The sequence below is a fragment of the Elephantulus edwardii genome, unplaced genomic scaffold, assembly GCF_000299155.1.
Source record: "Elephantulus edwardii isolate Elephantulus edwardi_28Jun2011 unplaced genomic scaffold, EleEdw1.0 scaffold00308, whole genome shotgun sequence".
Classification (NCBI taxonomy): Eukaryota; Metazoa; Chordata; class Mammalia; order Macroscelidea; family Macroscelididae; genus Elephantulus; species Elephantulus edwardii.
The window spans coordinates 2,501,237-2,524,322 of record NW_006400058.1 but is presented as its reverse complement, the minus strand read 5'-3'; the positions used below and the strand labels follow the sequence as shown (position 1 = coordinate 2,524,322).

Below are 23,086 nucleotides of genomic sequence, written 5' to 3'. Positions count from 1 at the left end.
ACCATCTGTACAATAGGCCTGAAACCTGCTCTATCCTGTGCCAACTTTATTGTCTCTGACACACCTACGTTCCTTACTCCAGTCACTGAATCAATCTATCTCATCGATGGTCTTCCTCTCTTTTTCTGTCCGTCTACTCTTCCAAGCATGATGTCCCTCTCCTAGGATTGGTCCCCCCTTGCAACATGCCCAAATTATGTCAGACGGAGCTTCAGAATCCTTGCCTCCAAGCAGCAGCGTGCTTTCACTATCTCCTGGATGAACCTGTTTGTTCTCTTGGTAGTCCATATTATATTCAACACTCTTCTCTAGCACCACAGATCAAAGGCATCAATTCTCCATCATCCTTAGTCATTGTCTAGCTCTCTGACATATAGTAGACAATTGTGAAGACTATTGCACCTTAATCTCTGGACTAACGTCATTGTTTTTCAGTACTCTGGAGACAGCAGACTTTCCCAATGCAATTCTTCTTTTGATTTTCTGGCTACTGGTACCATAAGTGTTGACTGTGTAGCCAAGCAAACTAAAGCTGTTTACAGTCTCAGTCTCTTCACCATCTATTATAATGCTGCCAATTGGCTCAGTGGTGAGAATCTTCGTTTTCTCAATTTTGAGCTTCAATACATATTGAAGGCTGTAATCCTTGAGCTTCTGCAGCAAATGCTTCAGGTCCTCCTCAGTTTTAGCAAGTAGGGTTGGTTGTGTCATCTGAATAATGAGTCTTCCTCCAATTCTGATGCCCCATTCCTCCTCATACAGCCCAGTCTATTTATGATCTGTTCTGCATATAGATAGAAAAGGTATGGAGATGGGACGCATCCCTGGCACACCCTTCCCGATTTTGAACCATGCATTGTTTCCTTGCTCTGTTCTGAAGACTGCCTCCTGGTCTAAGTATAGGTTTCCCATAAGCACAATTAAATATTCTGGGATTCTTATTCTTCTTACAGTTAGCCACAGTCTGTTGTGATCCACACAGTCAAAAGCCTTAGCATAGTCAACGAAACACAGACAGACATTCCTTTGGTACTCTCTTAGCTGTAATATCCCCAGCACCATGGCCTCTTCTAAATCCAGCCTGCACTTCAGGCAGTTCTCTGTTGATGTGCTGCTTCAGTCGTTTTTGGATAATTTTCAGCAGAATCTTGCTTGCATGTGATATTAACGATATTGTTCAATAATTTTCGCACTCGGTCGAGTCACCTTTCTTTGGAATGGGAACAAATATAGATCTCTTCCAGGGAGAATATTAAATGATAGAACAAGAATGCAAATAAATCGGGAGGTGACCAATGAGGGCTGAGAATATGAATAACAGCCCAGCCTAACCCTTCTCTCTCCACCCCTGCCACCCTTAAGGCCTCGCCCCTTCCACGGCCGGAATCGGCGCCACGCCCAGTCCCCAGGATCCCCCTCCCTGCGGCTGACCCGAGGCTCCGCCCCCTGGCGACTACATTAGCCGTAAAACGCCGTCGTCGCGACGTCGGCTTACTGCGCCTGCGCAAACCCTGAAAAACCGCTGGAGGAGCTGCGCGCTTTCCTTTTCCCTTCGCGGAGCTGCACGGCGAGGACGTTTCCTGATAGCTGTTTGCCATGCCGTCCAAGGGCCCGCTGCAGTCCGTGCAAGTCTTCGGACGCAAGGTGGGCAGGGAGCCCTCTGGAACGGGCCCCGGGAGGCCGGAGTCTGGGGGAGTCCGCCGGACGGGGATCTGGGGTCGGCCTGGGAGTTGGGGCCTGAAGCTCACGCGGCCGCTCTCTTTTCTTTTCAACAGAAGACCGCCACAGCCGTGGCACACTGCAAACGGGGCAACGGCCTTATCAAGGTGAACGGCCGGCCTCTGGAGATGATTGAGCCCCGCACGCTGCAGTACAAGGTGCCGAGATGGAGGGCGGGCGTAGGAGACGGAAATGCTCAAACAGGCTTGGGTTCTGGAGTTCTTGGACCTTGTAGGAGAGGCATAGTTGGAGGTCAGAAGAGCAGTACTACCCCGTAGAGCTGGCTTGAGATTACGAAAATACTGTAAAAACAATACTGTCTGATTTGGAGGCATGAAAACATTTTGAAGGTCTTTAGGAAATAGTCTTTAGAAAGTATTTTCTAAGTAAAAATAAACGATTCCTGGTAGCAGTCGGGAGGGATAAATCTTGTTTAGAGTTCTACTTAAAAGAGTAAACTCCGTGAAGGCAGGGTTCAACGTTTTCCTTCTGCTAGATCTTATTGTAAATAAAATGATCTATTGTGGATGGGCCTGTAACAGAAACAGAGTCTGTTTAAACACATTAACTGTGAAAGCGGGCCACAGTACTGTCCAGATTCCACCAGTTCCATTTTCAAGGCATGCCGCTCTCAAGTGTTTCTAAATCTCAGAACTCTTTCTGTCTTTTTGGCTAGCCACGTTGCTTAAAGAGATCACCTGAGGTAGGGAGGGGAAGATCTCTTGAAATCTCTGCATTCTTCATCTGTAAAATGGAAGTAAATTCTAGCTTGAAGAGCTGTTAGCCTAATAAGCTTGAAATGGGTAGTAATAGACTGACTTCTTTCCTGATTCATATTTCAAGTAGAGGTAGTAGAACCTCGTAACAGTTCAGTAAGGGGATAGTTCCTGCGATTCTATAATCTGTATGATATCAGTGGATTATTGCTACCAGCTTATTATTTGAACTTGAGACAGTGATGAACCAGACCACCCCAGACCGCTCTTCTCTTAGACCGTAGACTTGGGAAGGGAGGAAAATGCCTTAAGTCTGTAGTGTAGACAGACTCTCTATTTGGTTTATGAGCCAAAGACTAGAGTTCTACAGGACGACTAGGTTTGTTGCCCTGAATGGCAAATTTCTAAATTAGAAGCTAAGTTGACATGTACATGTGCCTTAAATTTTTGTGTTTCTTACTTCCAGGTATATATCATTATTGAGAAAAACAGGGTTTTTTACTATTGTAAATATGAATCATCAAGTAGAGAGGATGTCAGTAAATGAGAACTAGGTGTGATTATTATTTTGGGGGAAATCCATGTCCCCTTCAGAAAGAAGGCAAAGAACCACAACAGGGAACCTAAAAAGGTGCCTGACAGTCTTATCTCCTAAGAGGTAGACTTTGTAATTATAAAAATACTTCTTCCTTCAACTAAAATGTCAGTAGTGGTTTTTTATCTGACTGCTCTAGGTCCTCCCTAATTCCTGAGTCCACAGAGTGGCTCATGTTGATAGGTCAAACTCCATCAACAAGAATTTTGACATGTTGATACAGCTTTGTGGGAAGAAAGGAGAGTTTAATAATACATGTCATAAACAACGACCCAAGACCTTTTTGTTCCCCTTGTTCTCCAGCTCCTGGAACCTGTTCTGCTTCTGGGTAAAGAACGCTTTGCCGGTGTGGACATTCGAGTCCGTGTGAAGGGTGGTGGTCATGTTGCCCAGATTTATGGTGAGTCCTAGGAACTGGGTACCCTAAAGTCGATGGTAACTAGAAGCAAAGTCTTCATGTAGTTCAAGTGCCTCTTTTTGTGTGTGTCTTGCCCACAGCAATCCGCCAGTCTATCTCCAAAGCCTTGGTTGCCTATTATCAGAAATGTAAGTAAGAGTGGGTCTTGACATTGTGGTGGCTATGTTGGCACTAGTTGGGGACCAGCTCTGGCCTCAACATCGTACCTTCCATAGTTATCTAAATTCTCTCTGTCCACTTCTAGATGTGGATGAGGCCTCCAAGAAGGAAATCAAAGACATCCTCATCCAGTATGACCGGACCTTGCTTGTAGCTGACCCTCGTCGCTGCGAATCCAAGAAGTTTGGAGGCCCTGGGGCCCGTGCACGTTACCAGAAATCCTACCGATAAGCCACTCTTATAATAAAAAGTTATGAGATTTTAAGGCTTCAAAAACTGTGCTTTGGTTTTCTGTGAGAGTACCATGGTGGCTCTTTCACAAGACAGAATGCAGGAAACATCCTCAGTCCTTAACCAGTCTGAATGTTAGTCCTATCCAGAAACCATTGCCCTGGAATTAGTGGGGTGGGTGGGATGAGGCAGGCAGGTGCAACTTCTGGGAGAGAGCATGGTGGTGGTTCTAGGGTGCCCTTGGGATTTTATTTCCCCCATCCTTTTTATTAAGGTCTTTTAACAACCATGGTAAAGAGGAAGGCATGTGCAAGTTGATCACCTTGTGATCTCTAATGTCATATTTAGACCATGCTGACCTGTTTTGAACAGGATACAGGGCCTCCCTGGCTCTTTAAAATAGATCCCCATTAAATAAGCACCACTCCTTCCCTGCTTTTAAATCAGTTGAAACTTGGTGAACCTCCATCAGGTTTCCAAGGCTGTGAATCATGGGGATGACATTGCTCTTTTTTCCCCTATGGAGCAGCTGGTGGATTTGAGCCAGACATTTTGCTTCATAGTCTTGACTCCAATGTTAACAAAGCAGAGCTCCAAAAATAAACTTGGAGTGGTAGTACTTCAGTCATTGCCTGTGCTACCAAGATAGATAAGGGACATGTTGGAGAATGACTTGAATGGCTAATTCAACCTGGCTCATCCTCCATGAGGGAGGAAGTCCCATAATACCACATCTGTTTGAAGAAAGGACCTTTACAATTTTGCAAAAGAACTGCGATTTGGTCATGATCTCTCCAGTCTTCACCCCTATTCTTTAAAAAACTTGAACCAAATTGATTTTTTTAATTCCTCAATCGATGCACATTTGGTTTCATCACTTTTTTTTTTTAATTTTATTTTATTATTTTTTGTGTGCGTGTACCATCAAATCAGATCTGACTGGTACAGGGGGAGATTACCCCTTTCCCCGGAAGAGCATCTGGTGGATTCGAACCGTGCACTTCTAGGATTGTAGTTGCAGCTTCTTGCCACTAGGCCACCAGAACTCCCCTGGTTTCATCACATTGATTGCTGATAGTAGTCCCCATAGTGTTCTCTTTTTACACTTTCACCCTGAATTTTTTTCCATGGACCTTTGTAATTATTGTTTACTGAGATTTACCCCTGGGAGAATGCTGGTTTTTGTTCTTCATATGGTTATTTTAAGAAGTTCCTTCCTTGCTGTTAACTGATAATCTTGTGGGCCTGTTGAACTGATTATTGGACTGATAGTTATGGGAGCAATTTCAGTTCAGGCTTGAAGGGTAACTGAGGACCAGTGTCTTGGGTGAGTTCCACTTTTTCCTACTGTGAGCCCTTTAAAAATCTGGCCAGTTTTTCTTGTGGTTTTGTTGGTCTTTAATTCGTACTATCCCGCTTCTCCAAGACACATTTACTTACTTTGGCAGTCCATGTTATATTCAGTACTCTGTACTCTGCCAGTATTGCAATTCAGATGCATCTGTTGTGTCTTAACCTTCCACATGGCTGGTGAAGTAATTGAAAATTCCAGGGCTTAGCTCGAACACTTGAAACATGTCTTTGCTCTTTGGCACTTTAAAGCAGATATGCCCAGTGCAAATGATTTCTTGAAGGCTGCTTCAGTGGTATCATGAACAGGTCTAAATAAAATTAAATCATTCACAGCTTCAATCTTAATTGGTTATGATGTTGCCTTTAAATTCAATTGTGAAGGATTTCCATTTTCTTTATGTAGAAGTATAATCTGTATTGAAGGCTGAAGTCCTCCCAAGTCTTCTGTTCTGTGTAGATGTGTTATTGTGCATAACATAGTTTACTGTTGAGTCTTAAGCCAACCCTGATGCCATTCTTCGTATAGTTTGAATTCTTGAATTATTTGCTTAGGAAAGGTATGGAAATTAAATGGGTATGGAGACTAGGTATACAACTTTCATGCAACATAGTTCTTAATTTTAAATCATGCTGAGCCACATTCCACCATCCAGTGGACAGTGCTAGTATATGTAGAGACTGTTGCGTACTGTCATCGGAACTGACCCTCTGGCAGGTTTTCAGAGATGGCCCAACTTTCTCCCATGGAACAGCTTGTAGATTGAAGCCGTGTACCCTTATGTTAGCACAATTCTTGACCACTAAGCCACCAGAGCTCCCTGAAACTAAATAGATGAGGATGATGAAGACCAGCTAGATACAGGGTTAAGCACTGTTGAACACTCCTCCCCATCCCTGTGAGGTTGATGGTAGCAGCATCCCCATGTCAGGCCTAGGGGCAAGATAATGGGATCTGTACCTCAACCAAGTTTTACATTGGAGCTAGAATTTGAACTGTGGCTAATGAGGTGTTAGCCTAAAGGATGGTAATGGTACCACCCACCAGCTTTCTTCTGTAGTGTTGACTCACACGTGTGACCCTGTGGGACAGGGTGGAACTACTGTAGGGTTTCCATTGCTGTGCGTCTGTAGAGAAGCAACACTTTTTTTTTTCCAGTTGAAACGTTCATTTATTACATGAACAGCAAATATCCACAAGGTAAACCATTTTAGAGTTGGTTATAAACTTGTCCCTGAGTTCAACCCAGATTCAACGAGCAAAAATGTAGACCTCAGGGCTTCAAGGGGTCAACTTGACTCAACTCGCTGCTGCATAGATGAAGATGTCTCATCGCTGCCCCTCCAGTGGGTTTTTGAAGGCTAGAAATTGCCCATCTTTCTCCCTTGGAGTTGCTGCTGTATCTGAATCTTCAGAGCACAGTCTTTGGGTTAATAGCACAAGCCCCTCATGGACCACCAGAGTAGTGCTGAAGAATTCGAGAAGTGAGTTTTCACATGATAAATGTGAAAAAGACTGTTTGTTATTATAGACAACTGAAATTTGGAGTGGTTTATCAGCTGTGCCTGTTGGCATTAGGTACCTTCAAGTTGAGTATGACCCATAATGACCCGAAGAACAGCCATCCTGAAACCAGCCCTACCCTATGACATCTTTATAGTCTCTGAGACACTAGAGCCCATTGCTGAAGTCACAGTGTCAATCTATCTCATTGGGCGTCTTAATCTCCTTCACGATCCTCTATTTTTCCAAGCATCATATCCCTTTCCAAGGAATAGCCTCGCCTAGTTATATGTCCAAAGTATGAAAGACAAAGCTTCATCATCCTTGCCTCCAAGGAGAACTTGGCTGGGCACACCCTTTCTCGGAATATCGGTTTGTACTTTTAGCAGTCTGTGGGATATTCAGTCTCCTCTGGCACCACAACTCAGAGGCATAAATTCTTCTTCTGTCATCCTTAGTGCAAATGTTTAGCAGTCTCGGTTGCTAACGGATATGTCCCTGTTAACCCAGAGGCACCTCAGTCAGAAGACCTGCTCATCTATAGAAAAAAAACCCAATTATCGAGTCCTTCCCTGATGCACATGGATCTGAAATCCACTTGACTGTACTTGGATTTTGTTACACAGCATTACTGTGGCAATGGCAGGCTGATACACCTTCAATCATGCCTTGCTGGAGTTCAGCCTCCATTAGGAAGGTTGATATTGTGTGGAGAAAATGGAACTTCCAGGGGCCTCGCTGTCCCCATCGTTGCTATCTGTCCCCTGACCTCCTCTCCCTAAAGACTAGAGAGCTCACAAAGCTTCTCTGCTCCCCGCTCTCTTCTCACCCCATTCATTTTGGAGTGGTCCCTCTACAGCACCTGCTGGCATATACACTGCATATTTCTTGGATGGAGAAACTATAATTCAAAATCAAGAAATTAGTGTATCAAGGATGCATACTGTCTCCAAATCTTTACAATCTATATGCAGAACAGAACATTCAGAGGCTGGGCTTTATGAGGAGGAAAGTGGCATCAGGATTGGAGGAAAACTCATCAACCGAGAGAACTTTCCTTCCTTGAGGAGCAGGGGCATGTGTGCAGGCGTGGGTGGCACTCTTTGCTCACCGTTCCAGTTCATGCACTGGGGTGGGGGTGTCCCCTGACAATAGAAGCAACACCTCTTATGCAATGTTTTGATCACTGTGCTGCCAGGGCTCCCCATTTAAGCCATACCTGTGAAGATTGAGCCAGAGTGGGGATGCCGCAGCAAGGATGGATTTGGAGCTCTGGTGGCCTAGTGGCAAGAAGCTGCACTGCAGTCCCAGACGTACAAGGTTCGAGTCCACCAGGTGCTGTGCTGGAGAAGAAGCAATTTCTTCCTCTACTAGTCAGATCCGATTTGGCAGTACACACATACACAAATAAAAAAGGACTGGGAACCGGATTTGCATCCAGGACTGGCATTCAAAAGGAGAGACCAGGGAGGAGGCTGAAGCAGGCCTGACACCCATGGTTATCTGAAGGACTCCAAGGAGCCCTTAGTTTTTCATAGCACAGCTGACACGCCACTGGAGAAGGCAAGGGACTCCACTTCGCCCACTTCAGGCCTTGGAATAGAAGATCCCTTTTCTACCACCTCCTCAAATACCGAGAATTCTGGGACCATTGGGAGCCCTGGCAGGCTGGGGTTTTTTATTTAGTGGGAATGTACAGTTGGGGGTGGCTGAGACAGAGGAAGTGAAGGCCAATTTCAGTGTCCTGACTGAGGCTTTAGAGTGGCTGGCTCAGCAGCTGTGATACCCAGACCCTGGTGTGCAGTGTATTTTCTGTAAGTTAAGGGCAGGTGTTGTTACCTAATCAGCTCTGACTCAGTGGTGATCTTATCTGAAGCACTTGAGTCTGCACTGAATTAATGTTAGTGGTGACTACGGTAGTTACTGGAGCTAACATTTTCTCAGCCAGGTTTTGTATCAGTTATTCAGCCAATTATCAGTATCACATGAAGCACTTTAGCCCACTAACCTGGAAGCCTCAATGGCTGGAGGTAAGTGTTCCTGCTTCTGTCAACATCCTTATGGCATGGCCTCTAGCCAGGCTGAGTCTAAATCCTGGTTCTAACCTCATTGTGTGACTTGGCATAACCATTCGCTGTCTCAATGCCCTCATCTCTCAAATGGAGATTAAAAACCACACTCACTTGCCTTTCAGGGTTGTTGGATCAAAAGTGAAATCAGCTCACAGTGACTGGAAAGTCAGTTCTCAGTTAAAAGGAATTCTCTGCCATTTTTGCTGTTGCTTATTAACTGTTGACTAGAAAGATCCCTGTCCTGGGTGTTCATATTCAGCTGGCTGGGCCTGGATCTGGGGATAGCAAGTGCTTTTGGGGCTGCTTCTAGAAGTAAGGCTTTTCCCACTGAGCCTTGACCGTGATCCTGGAGCAGGTACTGCTGCCCTTGCTTTACAACAAGAACGTCTCCAAGAGGGAGGTCACATACTAAAGTACGTGGGAAAGACAAGGGTCAGGTGACAGAAGGTGCCCTTTTGGCCATTGCTCCATTTCCCACACGACTCCAGGGAAGATGAAATAAAATGCTAAAGCACAAAGCCTGGTGGCAAAGTGTCCACCAGCTGTTCCTGGGGGGGGGGGGGAAGTCTCTCAATGTTTCAGCCTTGGAAACCCTATGCGGCAGTTGTACTCTGCCCTGTAAGGTCTAGAATTGGAATCAACTTGACAGCAGTGGGCATTTTGGGGTTGTAGTAAAACACAAAAGGTTAAGTATTTGGGGAAGCTCTCATACTTTTGCCAATGAAATGGCTTAAATTATACACTGGTGGTGCCACTGCTGGGAAGAGATAGGAGGATCCTAATAGAAAAAGCCCTTTATGCCCATGACCTGAATTTTTCAGAAGTAGGGAAAAAGCACATTGAGGCATTGTAGGTCCCAAACTAGAAAGAGGGTGTGAAGGGATCTGATGTGTGTGGGTGAGCACAAGAATTGAGATATTCATGAAGAACGGGGTGGGGAGTAGTTGCAGGGAACTGAGACAGCTGTGGGACAGACTTTTCCTAAGAACTCCAAGCTTAAGGAGTCTTGTTGTTAGCAAGGGGCTACCTGAAGCTTTGGAGTACCAGGAGCTAAATGAAGCCACTTGATAGATTTGCCTGGGATAAACCCCAGAAGGCAGGAATGGAATGGCCAGGATAAGTGGAACTAGAAAGTAGAGAAAGTGGGATAAACAAGATGGGCAGAATTGGGAGATGGGCAGACACAGAACTGATGCCTAGACAGATGCAAGAAGTGGGTAACCTGGATGGATTCATGACAGGAATGAAATCTCTAGGGACTGTATGGAACAAGACTTAACTTTGGGTTCAAAGACACCAAAAGGTCTGTAACCCACATGAAATCATATACAGACTTGTAGGTTAGTTTGCAGTAATTCTGCTAAAGGGGGTTGAGATTCATCAAATTTTCAGAACCACTGGTTTGTACTACATCCAACTTTGCAAGTATGTTTTCTGTTATCCCACACTGCTTCCAGAATGGTAAAAAACATATAATTTCCATATTAACAAAATATTAATGACATCACTTCCCCACCCCATTGACTGTAACTAGTAAGAGCCATTTGTCAGATCACAGGCGTTGGAAAGCTGCAGCAAGTGTTAGGCTTGTGCTTCATGTTTAGATTTGTAAATGGGGCTTTTAGGTTTCTGATAGAAGTCTTGCTTTTTGGGATGCTCGACATCCTGGGTCACAAGTGGAAGGGAGCATTAGGAGCTCCCTGAGCCCTTTGAAGACCCACAGATTTTTGAGTGGGGGCCAGGAGTGCAGGATGGTTCAACCTGACCTGGGCCTTGGCTGGCCGCAGCCGCCCTCCACCTCCCACATGGATGTTGACCGTGGTGGCATAGCTGAATCGCCTGGCAGGAGTGGGCAGGGGCTGGGGTGGTGGTGAAGGTGCCCGTGAGGTGGGGGCAGAGGAAGACCAGGGGCCCCTGGAGGCTGGGAGTCCCTCTCCTCCTGGCCCCTGCCGCCGTGCCAGGCTTTGACTAATGTAGGAGGCTGCCAGGTACCTGGACAGGGCAACTGCACTGCGGCCTAGGAGTTGATGGGTATGCAGTGGGGGGCTCTGGGTTGGTGTAGAGTCTGGAGCATCTGACCTAGTAACATGGGAGACTGGATGGCTTCCTGGCTTGGACAAAACCATAGTGCTCTCAACCTGGGTTGGTGACAGGCGCAGAATGTCTTGCGAGTCCCTCAGCTCAGACACAGGGGTGGCAGCTGGAACACAGAGGTCCATGAAGCTGCTTTGTTCTAACAAAGGTGGAAGTTTGAGAATCTGGGTGTCAGCAAGGCTTTGTTCCTTAAGCAGAGGGGCAGCAGCTGGGCTCTGGCTATCTGAGGGGTCCCCTGGTTTGGACAAAGGCCTCAGGGTTTGCACCTTGATGTCACTTAGGACTTGTTGCTGAGGTCGAGGTTTGGCAGCAGGAAAAGGAATGTCTGGGAAGTCATGAGGAACAGGCGATGGAGTGTTGACTGGGATCTGGGGGTCCAGGTTGTCTCCGTGTGTAGACTGAGGCATAGCACCCAGCACCTGAGTGTCTGGCAGGTCTTCTGCTGCAGATGATGTGCTGGCCAGGTTCTGGTGATCCAGGTGGGCTGTGTGTGTAGACTGTGGCATGGGATCCAGCACCTGAGTATCTAGAACATTTTGTGGTGTAGGCGATGGGGTCCTGGCTGGGATCTGGTGGTCCAGGTGGCCTCTAACGACAGGTACTGGAGTGGTATGTGGCACTAGGGTGTTTGAGAGATTACAATGCAAGGACAATGAGGTGCTGGCTGGAATCTGATTGTTGTGGTCACTCCCAGGCCTAAGCAAAGGACTGATGGCTTGGACCTGGCCGGCAGCCAAGTCCTCAAGGTCCCTGGAGCCTCCTTGGTTAGTTAGTGAGGTGTTAGGGTGGCTCTGGTCATCTAGGTGGACTCCTTGCATGGGCATTGTGGTTGGATCCATGATGGCACAGCAGCATCCTTGTTTGGGCAAAGCTGGGGGGTCTGGAACTTGGAGGTCTACACAGTGCCCTTGTTCAGGAAGAAAGGTGGTGGATGGAGCCTGCATATCCAGGTGGTCTCTTGGCTCAGGCAAAGGAATAGGGGCTCGAACTTGGACTTCCAGGTGGCGTTGTTGATCAGGAGACGCTGGAACTCGGATGTTTGCGGAATCTTTCTGTATTGGCAGTATGGTGGCTAGAAATTGACCAGCCTGGAGGCCCTTCTGCTCAGGCAATGGGGCAGTACCCAGGCTGCCCAAAGGGTCTTGCTCAGGCAAACTGGAGACATTTAGATGCTGAGCATCCTCTAGGCAGGTTCCTTGTCTGTACAGAGGTTTGGCCACTTGAACATGGGCAGCAGGGCCCAGGGGGACAGGTTCCTGAGCGCAGATGAATGTGAAGGGCAGGTCACACACCAGCATGTGTCCAAATGCAGGCAAAGGCTCTGAAACCAAACAAAGAACTGAGTCAGGGCTAATACCCCAGCATGGGCCCCTTCTGCCAACCACCTGCCCAAACCCTCACCTGGCTCAGCTTGCTCCTGGGGCAGACTGGGGGCTGGGTGGGGCTGAGCCAGAACACGGGGCCGGCGGCGAGGTGCATTGGTGGATGCTCGGGTCTCAGCCCGCTGCATCTGCTGGATCCGCTCGCTGTAGAGCCGGGCCAGCTCGCGCACGCGGGAAGCTGCTCTCTCTGTACTTGGAGGTCCCCCTTTCCCACTCCTACTACCTGCAGCCAGATCAGAGTCTTCCAGGATGAGCAGTGGCTCTGGGAAACCTGGCTGGGCCAGCTGGCCCTGCTCCAAGGCCTGCCAGGTGCTCTGGACTTGGGGACAGGAGCGGGGCTTCAGCTCATCTGGGAATTCCTGATCTTGAGTGGCATCCTTGGGTGTGAACTCTGCAAATGGAACCCCTTCTTCTTCCTCCCACCCTGCCTGGCTCCCTGAGGAGGGGTCACTCAGTTTACTGCTTCCTGAGAAGAGTTCTCTCCTGGTGGCCAGGGGGTCCTCTGACTCCTGTAGGGGACCCTGGAGCCAGGAGCTACAGGGAAGTGTGGGGATGCTGGAAAGACAGGCCCCCTCAGAGCTGGTGGTTATGGCTGGAAGGCCAGGCATTTCAAACACACTGGAAATCTCAGAGAGACTGGGAATGTGGGGAACTTCAGGAATTTCAGGAAGGCTGGGAATGTGAGGAATCTCAGGCCCACTAGAGCTCTCCAGCCCCTCCAAGACATGAAGTGGGGAAGGCTCTCGTTCATCCACTTCTAGCTCTTCCTCCTCCTCAGAAGAGTCATGGCTGGGCAAGGCCTGGAATCCCAGGGTGTCATTGTCAGCTGGCACTGGGGAGTCTCCAGGGAACTGGGGGATGTCAAAGGCGGACGGCTGTTGTGGGCACTGAGGAAGAAGCCAAAGTATCAGGGTGAGTGGCCCTTCTGGCTCCTGGTCAATGCCTGCCCAAGCCCAGAGTCTCCAGTGGGCAATGCAGGAACCCCAGAGCTCACCCCAGGGTCCTGGAGGCCCCTCTGGTTCAGAAGCTCCAGGATCTCCTCAGTGATTGAGGTTCCAGATGGGTCCAGCGTGGGGGGGTTGGCATCCTCCAGGTCCTCAGAGGGTTCAGGAACTGGAACTGGTGGCTTAGACTCTGAGGGAGGGTACAGCTCCCCCTCGCTGTCATTGTGCTGTGAGGAGAATGGGATGAGGGCAAGAACAGAGAGTATCCATCCTTCCCACCTCCAGCAGACCCAGCCCCGTATCCACCTCCCTCAGATGAAAGGAGCCACTTTCTTCTTTAAACCTGAGATTTAGAATTCAAGCCCTTGCTAGTCCTTTACTCCATCAGACCCAGGATCCTAGATCCCCAGGTCCCATCATTTCTTACCTTAAATCTGGGCTTAGCTGAGAATGGAGAAATAAAAAGTGAAAATGATAAGTAGGAAAGAACAGCTGTTCCTCATACTTGATGAGTTGCCCCCCCCCCAACCCCCACCTAGGCATTCCACTGGGGGAAAGACACTGGCTGGGCTGAGGCAGGCAGTGATTGGCCAGCTGTTGGGAACACCAGAAAAGGGCCCCTCACCCCTTCTCGAGTGAGGGCTTTGGGCCCAGATCCAGTCCCAGCCCTAGGTTTACTTCTGCAGTGGTGGGTACTCACCAGACTGTCTGCAGCCGTGGTGGGCTGTTGGCGGTCCTGAGGATAAAGCTGTGGGAGAAGGGGTCAGGACCCTGTTATGAGGCTGCCTCCAGGTCCTGGGGACTTGGGGGCATTGGAGGCTTGAATCCTTAGGGAATCCAAGGGAGGAAGGTGCTGAGTCCTACCTAGGGGGAAAAGTGAATTATAAGCCAAGATTTGAGATCCCATCCCATTTACCTGTATTTCTCTTTCCAGGAGTGAAGCTTCTAGTGTTTCGAAGTCTGGGAGACCCAAGTGGAGGTGTCAGAAGTTCTGGGATGGATTTACTTTTGGGAGCGCCTATGGAGAGACAATTAGGATCAACAGTGTAACTGTTTCTGGAGGTGAATCTCGCGTCCTTCCACATCCTCCCAAACCAAGACCCCCAACTCACAGTGTAGACTGTTCTCAAGGAGAACTTGCTTTGCCTGAAAGAGACAAGAATCACAGCTGAGGGGTCAGTCTCTGAGCACCCACAGGAGTGATCTAAAGACAGCAGGCCTGAGTCTCATTCCCAGGTGCTGTGAATACAGCCAGTGCTCTTTACCCAACCAATGAACAGGTCTATCATTCTACCAGGTGAGAAAACAGGTCCAGAGCCCAAAGAGGTGAAGCTACTTGGCTAAGGTCACAAAGCAGAGACTTTGTGGAGCTGGGGGTCAAATTCTGGCAGCCACGAGAGCTCTGATGGCCTAGTGGCAAGAAGTTGCACTGTAATCCCAAAGGTATGCAGTTTGAATCCACAAGGAAAAGGAGGGGCAATCTCCTCCTATACCAGTCAGATCCGATTTGACGGTACACATACCTCCCCCCCCCAAAAAAAATTAAAAAAAAAAAAAAATGCTGGCAGCCAGATGCTGCACCGGCACTCTGAAGTATCAGGTTCATTCTAGAAGGCCCTCTTGTATTCCAGGGAAGGGTCTCCAGCTGAGGGGCCCCAGTGGTGGCAAGAGTCCTACCTTGGCAGGAATGGAAGCTGGGTGATTCTCAAAGAAGAGGCGCTGGAGACAATGAATCCACAACCTCTTCTCTTCCTGGTTCTTGGCCTGTGGCGGTGGGGCAGGTGGAGTCAGGAAGCAGAGGAGGGGACCAGGGGAGCCCTGTCCACCCAGCCCTACCGTGTGCTCACCTGGAATAGGTGCCTGTGCTTGGGAATGGTCAGATCTGACACCTTGAACCCGAGAGGGTCACGAGGGTTCTCGCTAACACTCAGGTTGCAGCACTGGAGGTGGAGGGAAAGGGAGGGAAGTTCGGAGAGCTGAGTCACAGAGCAGCCTTCACAGGAGTCTCTGGGCCTCACATCGTCATGAGGTGGAGGCCCCTTTTTTTTGCTGACTACAACTCAGGTAGGGCACTGCTCGCCCTCATGGCCCCTGCTCTCCTCATATGGATCCTTTACAATGTTTGTTCCCCTAGTGGGGCTCCTTTCTCTCCCCTTATCCTGCAATCTTGACAGACCTCACCCTTCCCTATTAAGTCCTCAAGATAAAGAGAGAATGTGACCCTTTGGGACCAAGATGTTCCTCCACGTAGGCCTGGGTCCCCTTGAATGTGCCCCCCTTGAAGTGTTCAGGCACAGAAAGACAGAACACACTGGGGAGATGTGTCCCCCCTACCCCAGCCCAGGCCAGCCCAGCCAGCCCCATACTCACAAAGATGTGGCCCTTGTAGGTGTACTCTGGCCCCCGGCGCTTGGTCACAAGCAGCATCCGTGAGAACAGGAAGAGCAGCCGCTCACCCCCTCGCAGCCGGGGGCCACCGCCTCCACCGCCCCTGAATGCCCCCTCCAGCACCAGTTCCCCGAAAGCGCTGAGCTCCGGGCCAGTCCAGCCACACAGGTGCCGCTGCACTTCCTGCCAGGAGCCCACCAGGTGCACCAGGCATAGAGACACACACAGGCGGTGGCACACATACCAAGACAAGGGGTTCAGTACAGAGGTGCCTCGTCTGAGCCCACCATCAGTGGCTGTCTCTCAAGAAACCCACCCCTACGATGTCCCCTTGCTCATTCCACACCAGCCAGCCAGCCCAGCCCACCCAGAGGCTACCTGGAGGCGTGCGGCATGCTCCTGCTTCCGCTTCATGTCGTTGATGTACCAGGCAACTGCTGTCATGGACACAATGGCCTCCTCCACTGTCTCACGGCTCCCCGTGCCTGGGCCTTCTGCCCAGTGCTTGCCAAGCTCCTAGCAAGAGAGAGGAGAATGAGAAAATGACAGTGATAAAAGGCAAAGCCATGTAAAGATGGAGGTAAGAGAAATACACAGAGCATTACAGACACGGAGAGAGAGAGACATAAAGAGTGAAGTGGAGAGAGGTTCAGAGATGGACAGAGACATAGAGAAATGGAGAGAGAAACAGAGATGGAGAGAAATGTAATGATAAAAGACACACAGAAGTAAAGAGAGATAGAGAAAAGTAGAGACACAAAGAGAGATAAAAACAGAGAGATTGAGAGACACACACACAGAGATTGAAAGAGAAACAGGTGAAGAGAGACCCACAGAGGCAGACAGGAAGTAGAATCAGCTGGTGCCAGCTCCCACTGCCAGCAGCGACAGGCACCTCTCCATATGTTCATTCAGGCATCAGAAGTCGAGGTTGTCCCCAGGCCATGTATGTACCTGGGGTCTGCCCAGGGCACGGTGGGGGCCCGCACCACAAGCACTCAAGTGGTCAACTGGGCCAGGCCCACCCGCCCACGGACAGTCCCTGGGCCGCACCGCTGACCTGCAACAGTAGGTGATACTTGAGGATGCGCTGCACGGGTTTCAGGAGGAAGCTCTGCAGAGGCAGCGAGTGGCGCAGTTGGGCCTGGCGTTCCTGTAGCCACAGGGCCATCGGTGGGGACAGGGCCAGCTCCCGAAGCAGGGCCAAGGAGCTGAGGACATAGCACAGGGCAAAGAGAAGGAGGAAGGGAGGGCAGGGCTGAGTGGGATATGGGGGTGGCCAGGGTTCTGGACCAGTCAGGAGCAATAGTAGGAGGGACATGTCAGCTTGGGGGCCCAGTGGGGGAATTCTCACCCCTCACCTTGGGTAGTTCATGCAGTACAGCGTGTAGATGTCAAAATCCTCGCTCTGTGGGTGACATGGAAATCAGGGAGACCCTGAACTCTGGATCCCTATGGCTCCTCCCTCAGCTGCCCCATTTGGATGGGGCATCCCCTCATCCCTACTCACCCTCTGCACGAAGCACTCTGCAATACCCCCTGCACTGCTGCTGCCTTCCAAGTCCTCTAGGAGCTCACTGGAGAAGGAGGTGAGGGTGAGGGACCCTGTCACTTGACCTCTCCCACCCACCTCGCATGGGTGGGCTCCTGGAGGCCAACAGGGCAACAGACCAGCAAGATGAGGGGCCTAGTGCCTGCCAGACCTCCTCATGGAGGGGGAGGGGGTCATTTCCTGTCATCACTATGTAAAAGATGGCAACTTCTCAGACTTTGTCCTTGGACATCTGGAATACTGTCACAGCCCTCTGGACTGGCAGAAAGCCTAGGGGTGCAACGTCACAGCCCAAGACAGGGCCTCACAATCCAAAGATCTTGCCTGAGACTCAGATCCTGTCACAACTTTCAACCCTCAATAAGCAGAAGGTTCTGCCAAGACCCCCATCCTTTTCTTCACCACAGTGACCTAAGACAGAGGGGGTTTCCTGGGCCAGGGAACATGAGGAAAGTAGGGAGCTAAGCAGGACGAGCAGGTCCCTGAGTCCTCACACTGACAGCCCTCAGGCCTCAAAGGATTCCTGGGCTCATCAAGTCCCAGAGTCACCAGGGACCCTCCTGCCCCACTCCCTTGCCACTTTGCCGGCTGGTGTCACACCCCAAATACCCCTTGGATGGGACAGTATGGGCACCACGTCACCCGCCCTGACCTGCTGAACTGGTAGATGTCCTCGATGTTGGCAAACATTGTGCCCACCTGCTCCATGCTCAGCCCCAGGGCACTGCACTCCAGCAGAGGGCTCAGGTAGTCCTGTGGAGGTGACCTGAGTTACAAGGGCCATCTGACTGGCCCAGTCCCCACATACCCTCGATGTGTGTCACACTCACCTCCACGATGCTGCGGAGGTCTCGGACATAGGCCCGCTCAGTTTCTACTATCTCTCGGGCCACACGCTCCAGTCGTGAGGGTTTTGCTGAGCCCGGGGTCTCCACGCGGGACAGATGGAGGCAGATGGGGGGCTCTGGAAGAGGTTCTGGCCTGGACGCTGAGCAGGATGGAGCAGGTCCTGGGGCAGGATCCCCCTCAGAGCCCACTGTGCTTAGGGATGTGGCGCTCCCAGAACCTCTGGGGGAGGCCATGTCAGGGACTATAGGGGTACAGGGCAGGAGGTCAGAGGTCTCCCAACCACCCGCCTCCTTCATGCACTCAGGCCCACAGTTCACATCCTGGTGAACATTTTCCCGGGGGGGCCCCTTGCCTTGGTCCAGTCCTGTCCTCTCCCACCTGTCGCTAACCAACTATCTCCCTAGATTACCAGCATCTGTGGTCTTCCAGTCTAATCCACTTCCATGTGTTAGCCACGGCTGATCTTTATGAAATTGCTGCACTGACCCTGTCACTCCCATAGGTAAAACTCTGTCATGTCTTCAGGGTAAAGTCCAAACTCCTCAGAGTCGCAGGGTCCTGAACCCAGTAGCCATTACAGACCTTTCAGCCTGCTCTTGTCAACCTCAGCAACCTAAAAAAGTAGCCTTTTCTCATTTCTGGGAATAACTTCCTTATTTGCCTTGGCTGACCTGTTCCTCTTAATCTTTCAACTCGAAATTCAGATGCCCTTCTCCTCCCCCTGATCTCTTCTAGTATCTCACTGCCCTCCAGACCTTTCCCCCTCATAGTCCTGACCATTCAACACCGGGTTCTCCCTCTAGATCCCCATCACACTTGGTAACTCGGTATGGGCTGGGCTGTGACTGTCTCGGCCACCCTCTACCGCCAGCATAGCTGTCACAGAGGCAGCGGTGCCCGGGGTATCGAATGAAGGCATAAATGCCGGGCAGGCTCCACCCCACCCAGCGTGACCCCTCGCCATCAGGCCCCTCCTAAGCTTCACCTGTGCGGCCACACCCAAGGCTGGGGCTGGGTTTGGACAGTCCGTGGGCTCCCTCGGGCATGGCTGGGTGCTTTCAACACGGAGGACTGCAGGAAAAACCCTCTTCTTGGCTACTGGAACCCCAGGGGCCTCCCCGCTACCCAAACTTCACGGATTGAGGACTGGGGACCTAAATCCGGGGAGCGCGCCCTGGGAGAAGATTCACTCAGATAGCAAGCAGAGAAATGGAAAAGTCCAGAGCGAGGGAAGAGAACCAGGAGTTCGCAGCAGCGCCACCGGCTGAGCCGCAGGAGACCTGTGGACCCTGGGAATGTTTGGGTTCGGGCGGAGGGGAGGGGGAGGGCTGGGAAAAGACGTGGGCGGGATCCCAAGGGACAGCAGAGGAGGCTAGGGGACCGGATGCCAGGGTCCAGCAGACAGACGGCTCCCTCCCCCCCGGACTGTGTGCAGGGGCGCTGTCCCCGAGCCCTTGACCGTCGCCCTCCTCGAGCTGGTCTCACGATCCGTCCGCTTCCCCGCGCCCCTCCAGACCCTGCTCCCGCCGGAGGAGCCCCGCCGGCACGCCCCCTCATTGTTCAGCGGCCGCGGCGCCGCCCCCTCCCCCAGTCGCCCAGGCCCCTCGCCTCCCCCTCACCTCGCAGGAGCTCCAGCCCCGGCCCGAGGCCGCCCAGCTCCTAGTCGACCCTAAGGAGCTTCCCGCCGAGCCGAGACTCCTGCCCTGCGGCTTCCGGAATCTCGGGGCTGTCGGAACTCAGCAGTTCGGCGGGGCCGATGTCTTGGTCCTTCAGATGGGGCGCTAGGGACCCAAATTCCTGGATCTTCTAAGTAGGGCCGTAGGGAATTTCTGAGTTTCCCGACTGTACGAGCAGGAGCTTAGACCTCCTCCGGGGGGGAGCGCAGGGATCCTGAATTCCTGGGTCCCCTTGAAGTGAAGGGCGCTGTGGTCGAAGACAGCCTGCCCGGGGCGAGTTCGTCCAGTCAGGGACTCCTGAGTCAGGATTTTTAGGAACTCTTGAGGGAAACTCGCGGTCCAGGGTCCTGACTTCTTCAAACGAGGGTGCAGAAGGCTTGGCCTCCAGGGTCCCGCGGGGCTGACATCTCGGACACCCGACTCCTCCGGGAGGGGGCGCTGGGGACCGGGATATCTGGGGTTCTCTAGCCTAGGTGCGGGGACCTGGGCTTTGGGGTCTCTCAGGAGGTGGTACAGAAATCCCAGGCTCAAGGATCCGTGACTCTGGGTCCTTCAGACTCCGAGGTGGTGGACCCGGAATCCGGCAGCGACAAGCGGCGCCACAACTGGGGCGGGAGAGTCTGGCACCAGCTGTGGGGAGGGGGGCGGTCGTCCGGGGCTTCCCCTCCCCCCTGCCGCCTGGTCTCATATCCTGTTCCCGCCCGCGGGGGGAGTGGCCGCCTTCCGGCAGGCCTGCCTGCAAGGGGTTAAGACCCCACCTCCCTGTCTTTATGAATATTCATGAAGAGGTGGGTCTCAGTCGGGTCACGCCCTTGCATTCCAGCCGCTTCGCGGGCTGTTCCCTTTTACAGCTTGGGCCTTTGAGCGTGAGAATCCGGAATTGGTCCTATGGTTTCTTTTATTGGTTAGTCAAAAGAATTTTATTTGCATATAAGGTTTAGGGCGGAGCTGTTCTGAATGGTCACGTGGCCATGAACAACTGAAGGACCCTGCTGCGAGAGGTTGCGGCCGAAGCTCCAGTGGCGCAATCGGTTAGCGCGCGGTACTTATATGGCAGTGCAAGCGGAGCGATGCCGAGGTTGTGAGTTCGATCCTCACCTGGAGCACCTTAATTTTCTCTTACTTTATAATAAATTGGTAAATCAACGGAGACATTTACATTATATAAAGTATTAAATATTTCAGGCTTTGGAATTTTCAGCCTAGAAAGACTCCAGATTCTAAGCGGTATTAGGTTGTGAAAACAAAAAATTCGTTGCCGTCGAGTTAGAACCATTTCTTTTTTTTTTAATTTTTATTTTATTTTTGTGTGCGTGTACCGTCAAATCAGATCTGACTGGTACAGGAGGAGATTGCCCCTCCTTCCCCGGCAGAGCATCTGGTGGATTCGAACCGTGCGCCTCTGGGATTGTAGTTGCAGCTCCTTGCCACGAGTTAGAACCATTTCATAAATAAACCCTCCACCGGGTTTTTGGAGGTGGAAAATCGCTCGGAGAGATTACCAATTTTTCTCCTGCGGAGCTTGGATTTGGTAGTGGATTTGGATTTGAACCACCAGCTTTTGAGTTAGCAGAGCAACTCTTTACAGACTAAGCCAAAGAACTCAGATGCAAAGATAATTAAAAAACCAAAAAAACACTTATCCCCCTCAATTTCATTCAGATTCGTAGTGACTTTATAGGACAGACAGGGTTGTAGTTTTCAAGTCTGTAATCCTTACCTAATCAGACTTGTCCTGTCCTTAGGTGATGGTGGGTTTGAACCACAGACTTTCAGTTAACAGCCAAATTCTTAACTACTGTATTACCAGTAATTTAAGTGATTTGTATTAAAGGTGCCGTTTTTAATCGTGACCACCAGGTGGTGATACTGCGTTTTAAGAGATTCACCTAGGCATTAACTGGGACTGAGAATTTCAGTTTAAAATTTTTAGAAATTTGAATCCACCAGACGCTCCCCTGGAGAAGGAGGGGCAATCTCCTCCTACGGGAGATCAGATTGGATCAGTTGGATCTGATTCGACAGTGTTTACACACGCGATTTTAGAAGCTTTCTAGGCCGTGTAACTTTTCGTCCATCTCGGTTTGGAATTTCTAACTCCTTTTTGTCTTTTCCTCCTATCAATTTCTTCATCTATTTACTTTATTCAACAAATATTGAGCATTCATTTATACGCTTTGCTATGCTGGTCGGGAAGGCCTTGAGATTTTCATTGTGCTCCCCACTGCCATGGAGTCAATTTTGAGTTACAGGAACCCTGTTAGAGTAGAGTAGAGCCACACAGAGTGTTTCGGAAGCTGTAAAGCTACCGCTTCATCTTTTGTTCCAAGGCCTAGCTTGTCGATTCCAACTGACGTTTTGGTAGCAGCTGAATGTTTTTGGGGTTTCCCCATCTATTTTTTTTTTTTAATTTTATACTGGTTTATTTACCAACCCCGATACACTGTTTTTCACACTAGATCTTTCACAGATGAATGTTTTTACTCTCAGTGCTATTCTATACATTTAAAATCCAAACCTACTGCTGGTGGGGCCCACTGGCTGTAATTCTTTCTGGTAGGAGACCTTCCATCTTTTCTGGTAAAGCAGCTGGAGGGTTCAAACCTCCATCCTTTTCTTTCAGCTAGCAGCCTGTTATACTACCAGAACTGCTTATTTTGGTGATGATTATTTTGATGTCATGGAAAAAGTAGGGTTGGGTAAAAGGTTGTGAGGGAGTTCATTTCCATTCTTTTCCATCCACTCTTTTCCATTCTGTCCCCAAACACGTATGTTGATCCTATTTTATAAGTGTTATGTAGTAGTTGCCCTTTTGTGACTGAGATATTTCACTCAGTATAATGTTCTCCAGGCTCCTCCATGTTGTATAATGTTTTATGAGTTCTTTCTTTTTCAAGGCTGCATAATGTGCCATAGTTTTTCTATCCATTCATTTGTTGATGGGAACTTAGGTTATTTCCATCTCTTTGCTATTGTGAATAATGCAGCAATAAACACAGGTGTTTAATGCATTTTAACAGATGGATCTGTTTGCATCATGACTGGTTTCTTTAGGGTATATTTCTGGTAGTAAAATTGATGGGTCAAATGGTATGTCTATTTCCAATTTTTTGAGAATGCACCTGACCACCTTCAATTCCCACCAGCAGTGAATAAGAGATCTCTCCACAACCTCGCCACCAGTTTTTGTTTGCTGGCTTGTTGAACTTTGTTATTATTGCTGATGATATCTCATCGTTGTTTTGAGATTGCAGTGTTAAATAAAGTTGCTGTTATGTGCCTTCAAGTCAGAACCAGCTCATCTGTGATGTGAAGTGATGAGCCTTCTGTGGATTTTCAGAAGCTGTAAATCGCATGGGAGGAGATTGATGACTTTTCTCCTTTGGAGCAGCTGGTGGAGTCAAACTGCCAGAGTTCTCTGTTAAGCAGAGTTGTGG

General features: G+C 49.9%; 2 protein-coding genes and 1 non-coding gene across 3 annotated transcripts; 2 read left to right on the top strand and 1 right to left on the bottom strand.

The window, feature by feature from the left end:
* Positions 1-1,572: 1,572 nt before the first annotated feature.
* RPS16 (ribosomal protein S16) lies at positions 1,573-3,838 on the top strand. The gene is made up of 5 exons (XM_006901088.1): positions 1,573-1,644; positions 1,776-1,877; positions 3,334-3,430; positions 3,529-3,576; positions 3,693-3,838. The coding sequence occupies exons 1-5, from the start codon at positions 1,597-1,599 to the stop codon at positions 3,836-3,838; spliced, it is 441 nt and encodes a 146-aa protein (XP_006901150.1). The 5' UTR covers positions 1,573-1,596.
* Positions 3,839-10,434: 6,596 nt separating this feature from the next.
* PLEKHG2 (pleckstrin homology domain containing, family G (with RhoGef domain) member 2) lies at positions 10,435-18,200 on the bottom strand. Its single transcript, XM_006901087.1, has 17 exons — positions 17,955-18,200; positions 17,777-17,877; positions 17,083-17,149; positions 16,934-16,980; positions 16,633-16,783; positions 15,951-16,088; positions 15,555-15,755; positions 15,032-15,124; positions 14,862-14,948; positions 14,297-14,330; positions 14,101-14,202; positions 13,612-13,628; positions 13,235-13,411; positions 12,260-13,115; positions 11,377-12,179; positions 11,196-11,226; positions 10,435-11,144 (listed from the first exon to the last, which is right to left on the bottom strand). Exons 2-17 carry the CDS (start codon positions 17,830-17,832, stop codon positions 10,435-10,437), a joined length of 3,570 nt encoding a protein of 1,189 aa, XP_006901149.1. The 5' UTR covers positions 17,833-17,877; positions 17,955-18,200.
* Positions 18,201-20,662: 2,462 nt separating this feature from the next.
* TRNAI-UAU lies at positions 20,663-20,755 on the top strand. The gene is given in 2 exon segments: positions 20,663-20,700; positions 20,720-20,755. It is a non-coding gene; the product is annotated as a tRNA-Ile (tRNA).
* Positions 20,756-23,086: the final 2,331 nt, after the last annotated feature.

Coding starts and splice junctions, on each gene's coding strand:
- RPS16 (XM_006901088.1), top strand. CDS start 1,597: ATGCCGTCCAAGGGCCCGCTGCAGTCCGTGCAAGTCTTCGGACGCAAG. Junction 1,645..1,775: donor TGCAAGTCTTCGGACGCAAG/GTGGGCAGGGAG, acceptor TCTTTTCAACAG/AAGACCGCCACAGCCGTGGC. Junction 3,431..3,528: donor TCATGTTGCCCAGATTTATG/GTGAGTCCTAGG, acceptor TCTTGCCCACAG/CAATCCGCCAGTCTATCTCC.
- PLEKHG2 (XM_006901087.1), bottom strand. CDS start 17,832: ATGGAGCAGGTGGGCACAATGTTTGCCAACATCGAGGACATCTACCAG. Junction 17,150..17,776: donor GACATCTACCAGTTCAGCAG/GTCAGGGCGGGT, acceptor CTCCTTCTCCAG/TGAGCTCCTAGAGGACTTGG. Junction 15,756..15,950: donor AGCATGCCGCACGCCTCCAG/GTAGCCTCTGGG, acceptor GGCTCCTGGCAG/GAAGTGCAGCGGCACCTGTG.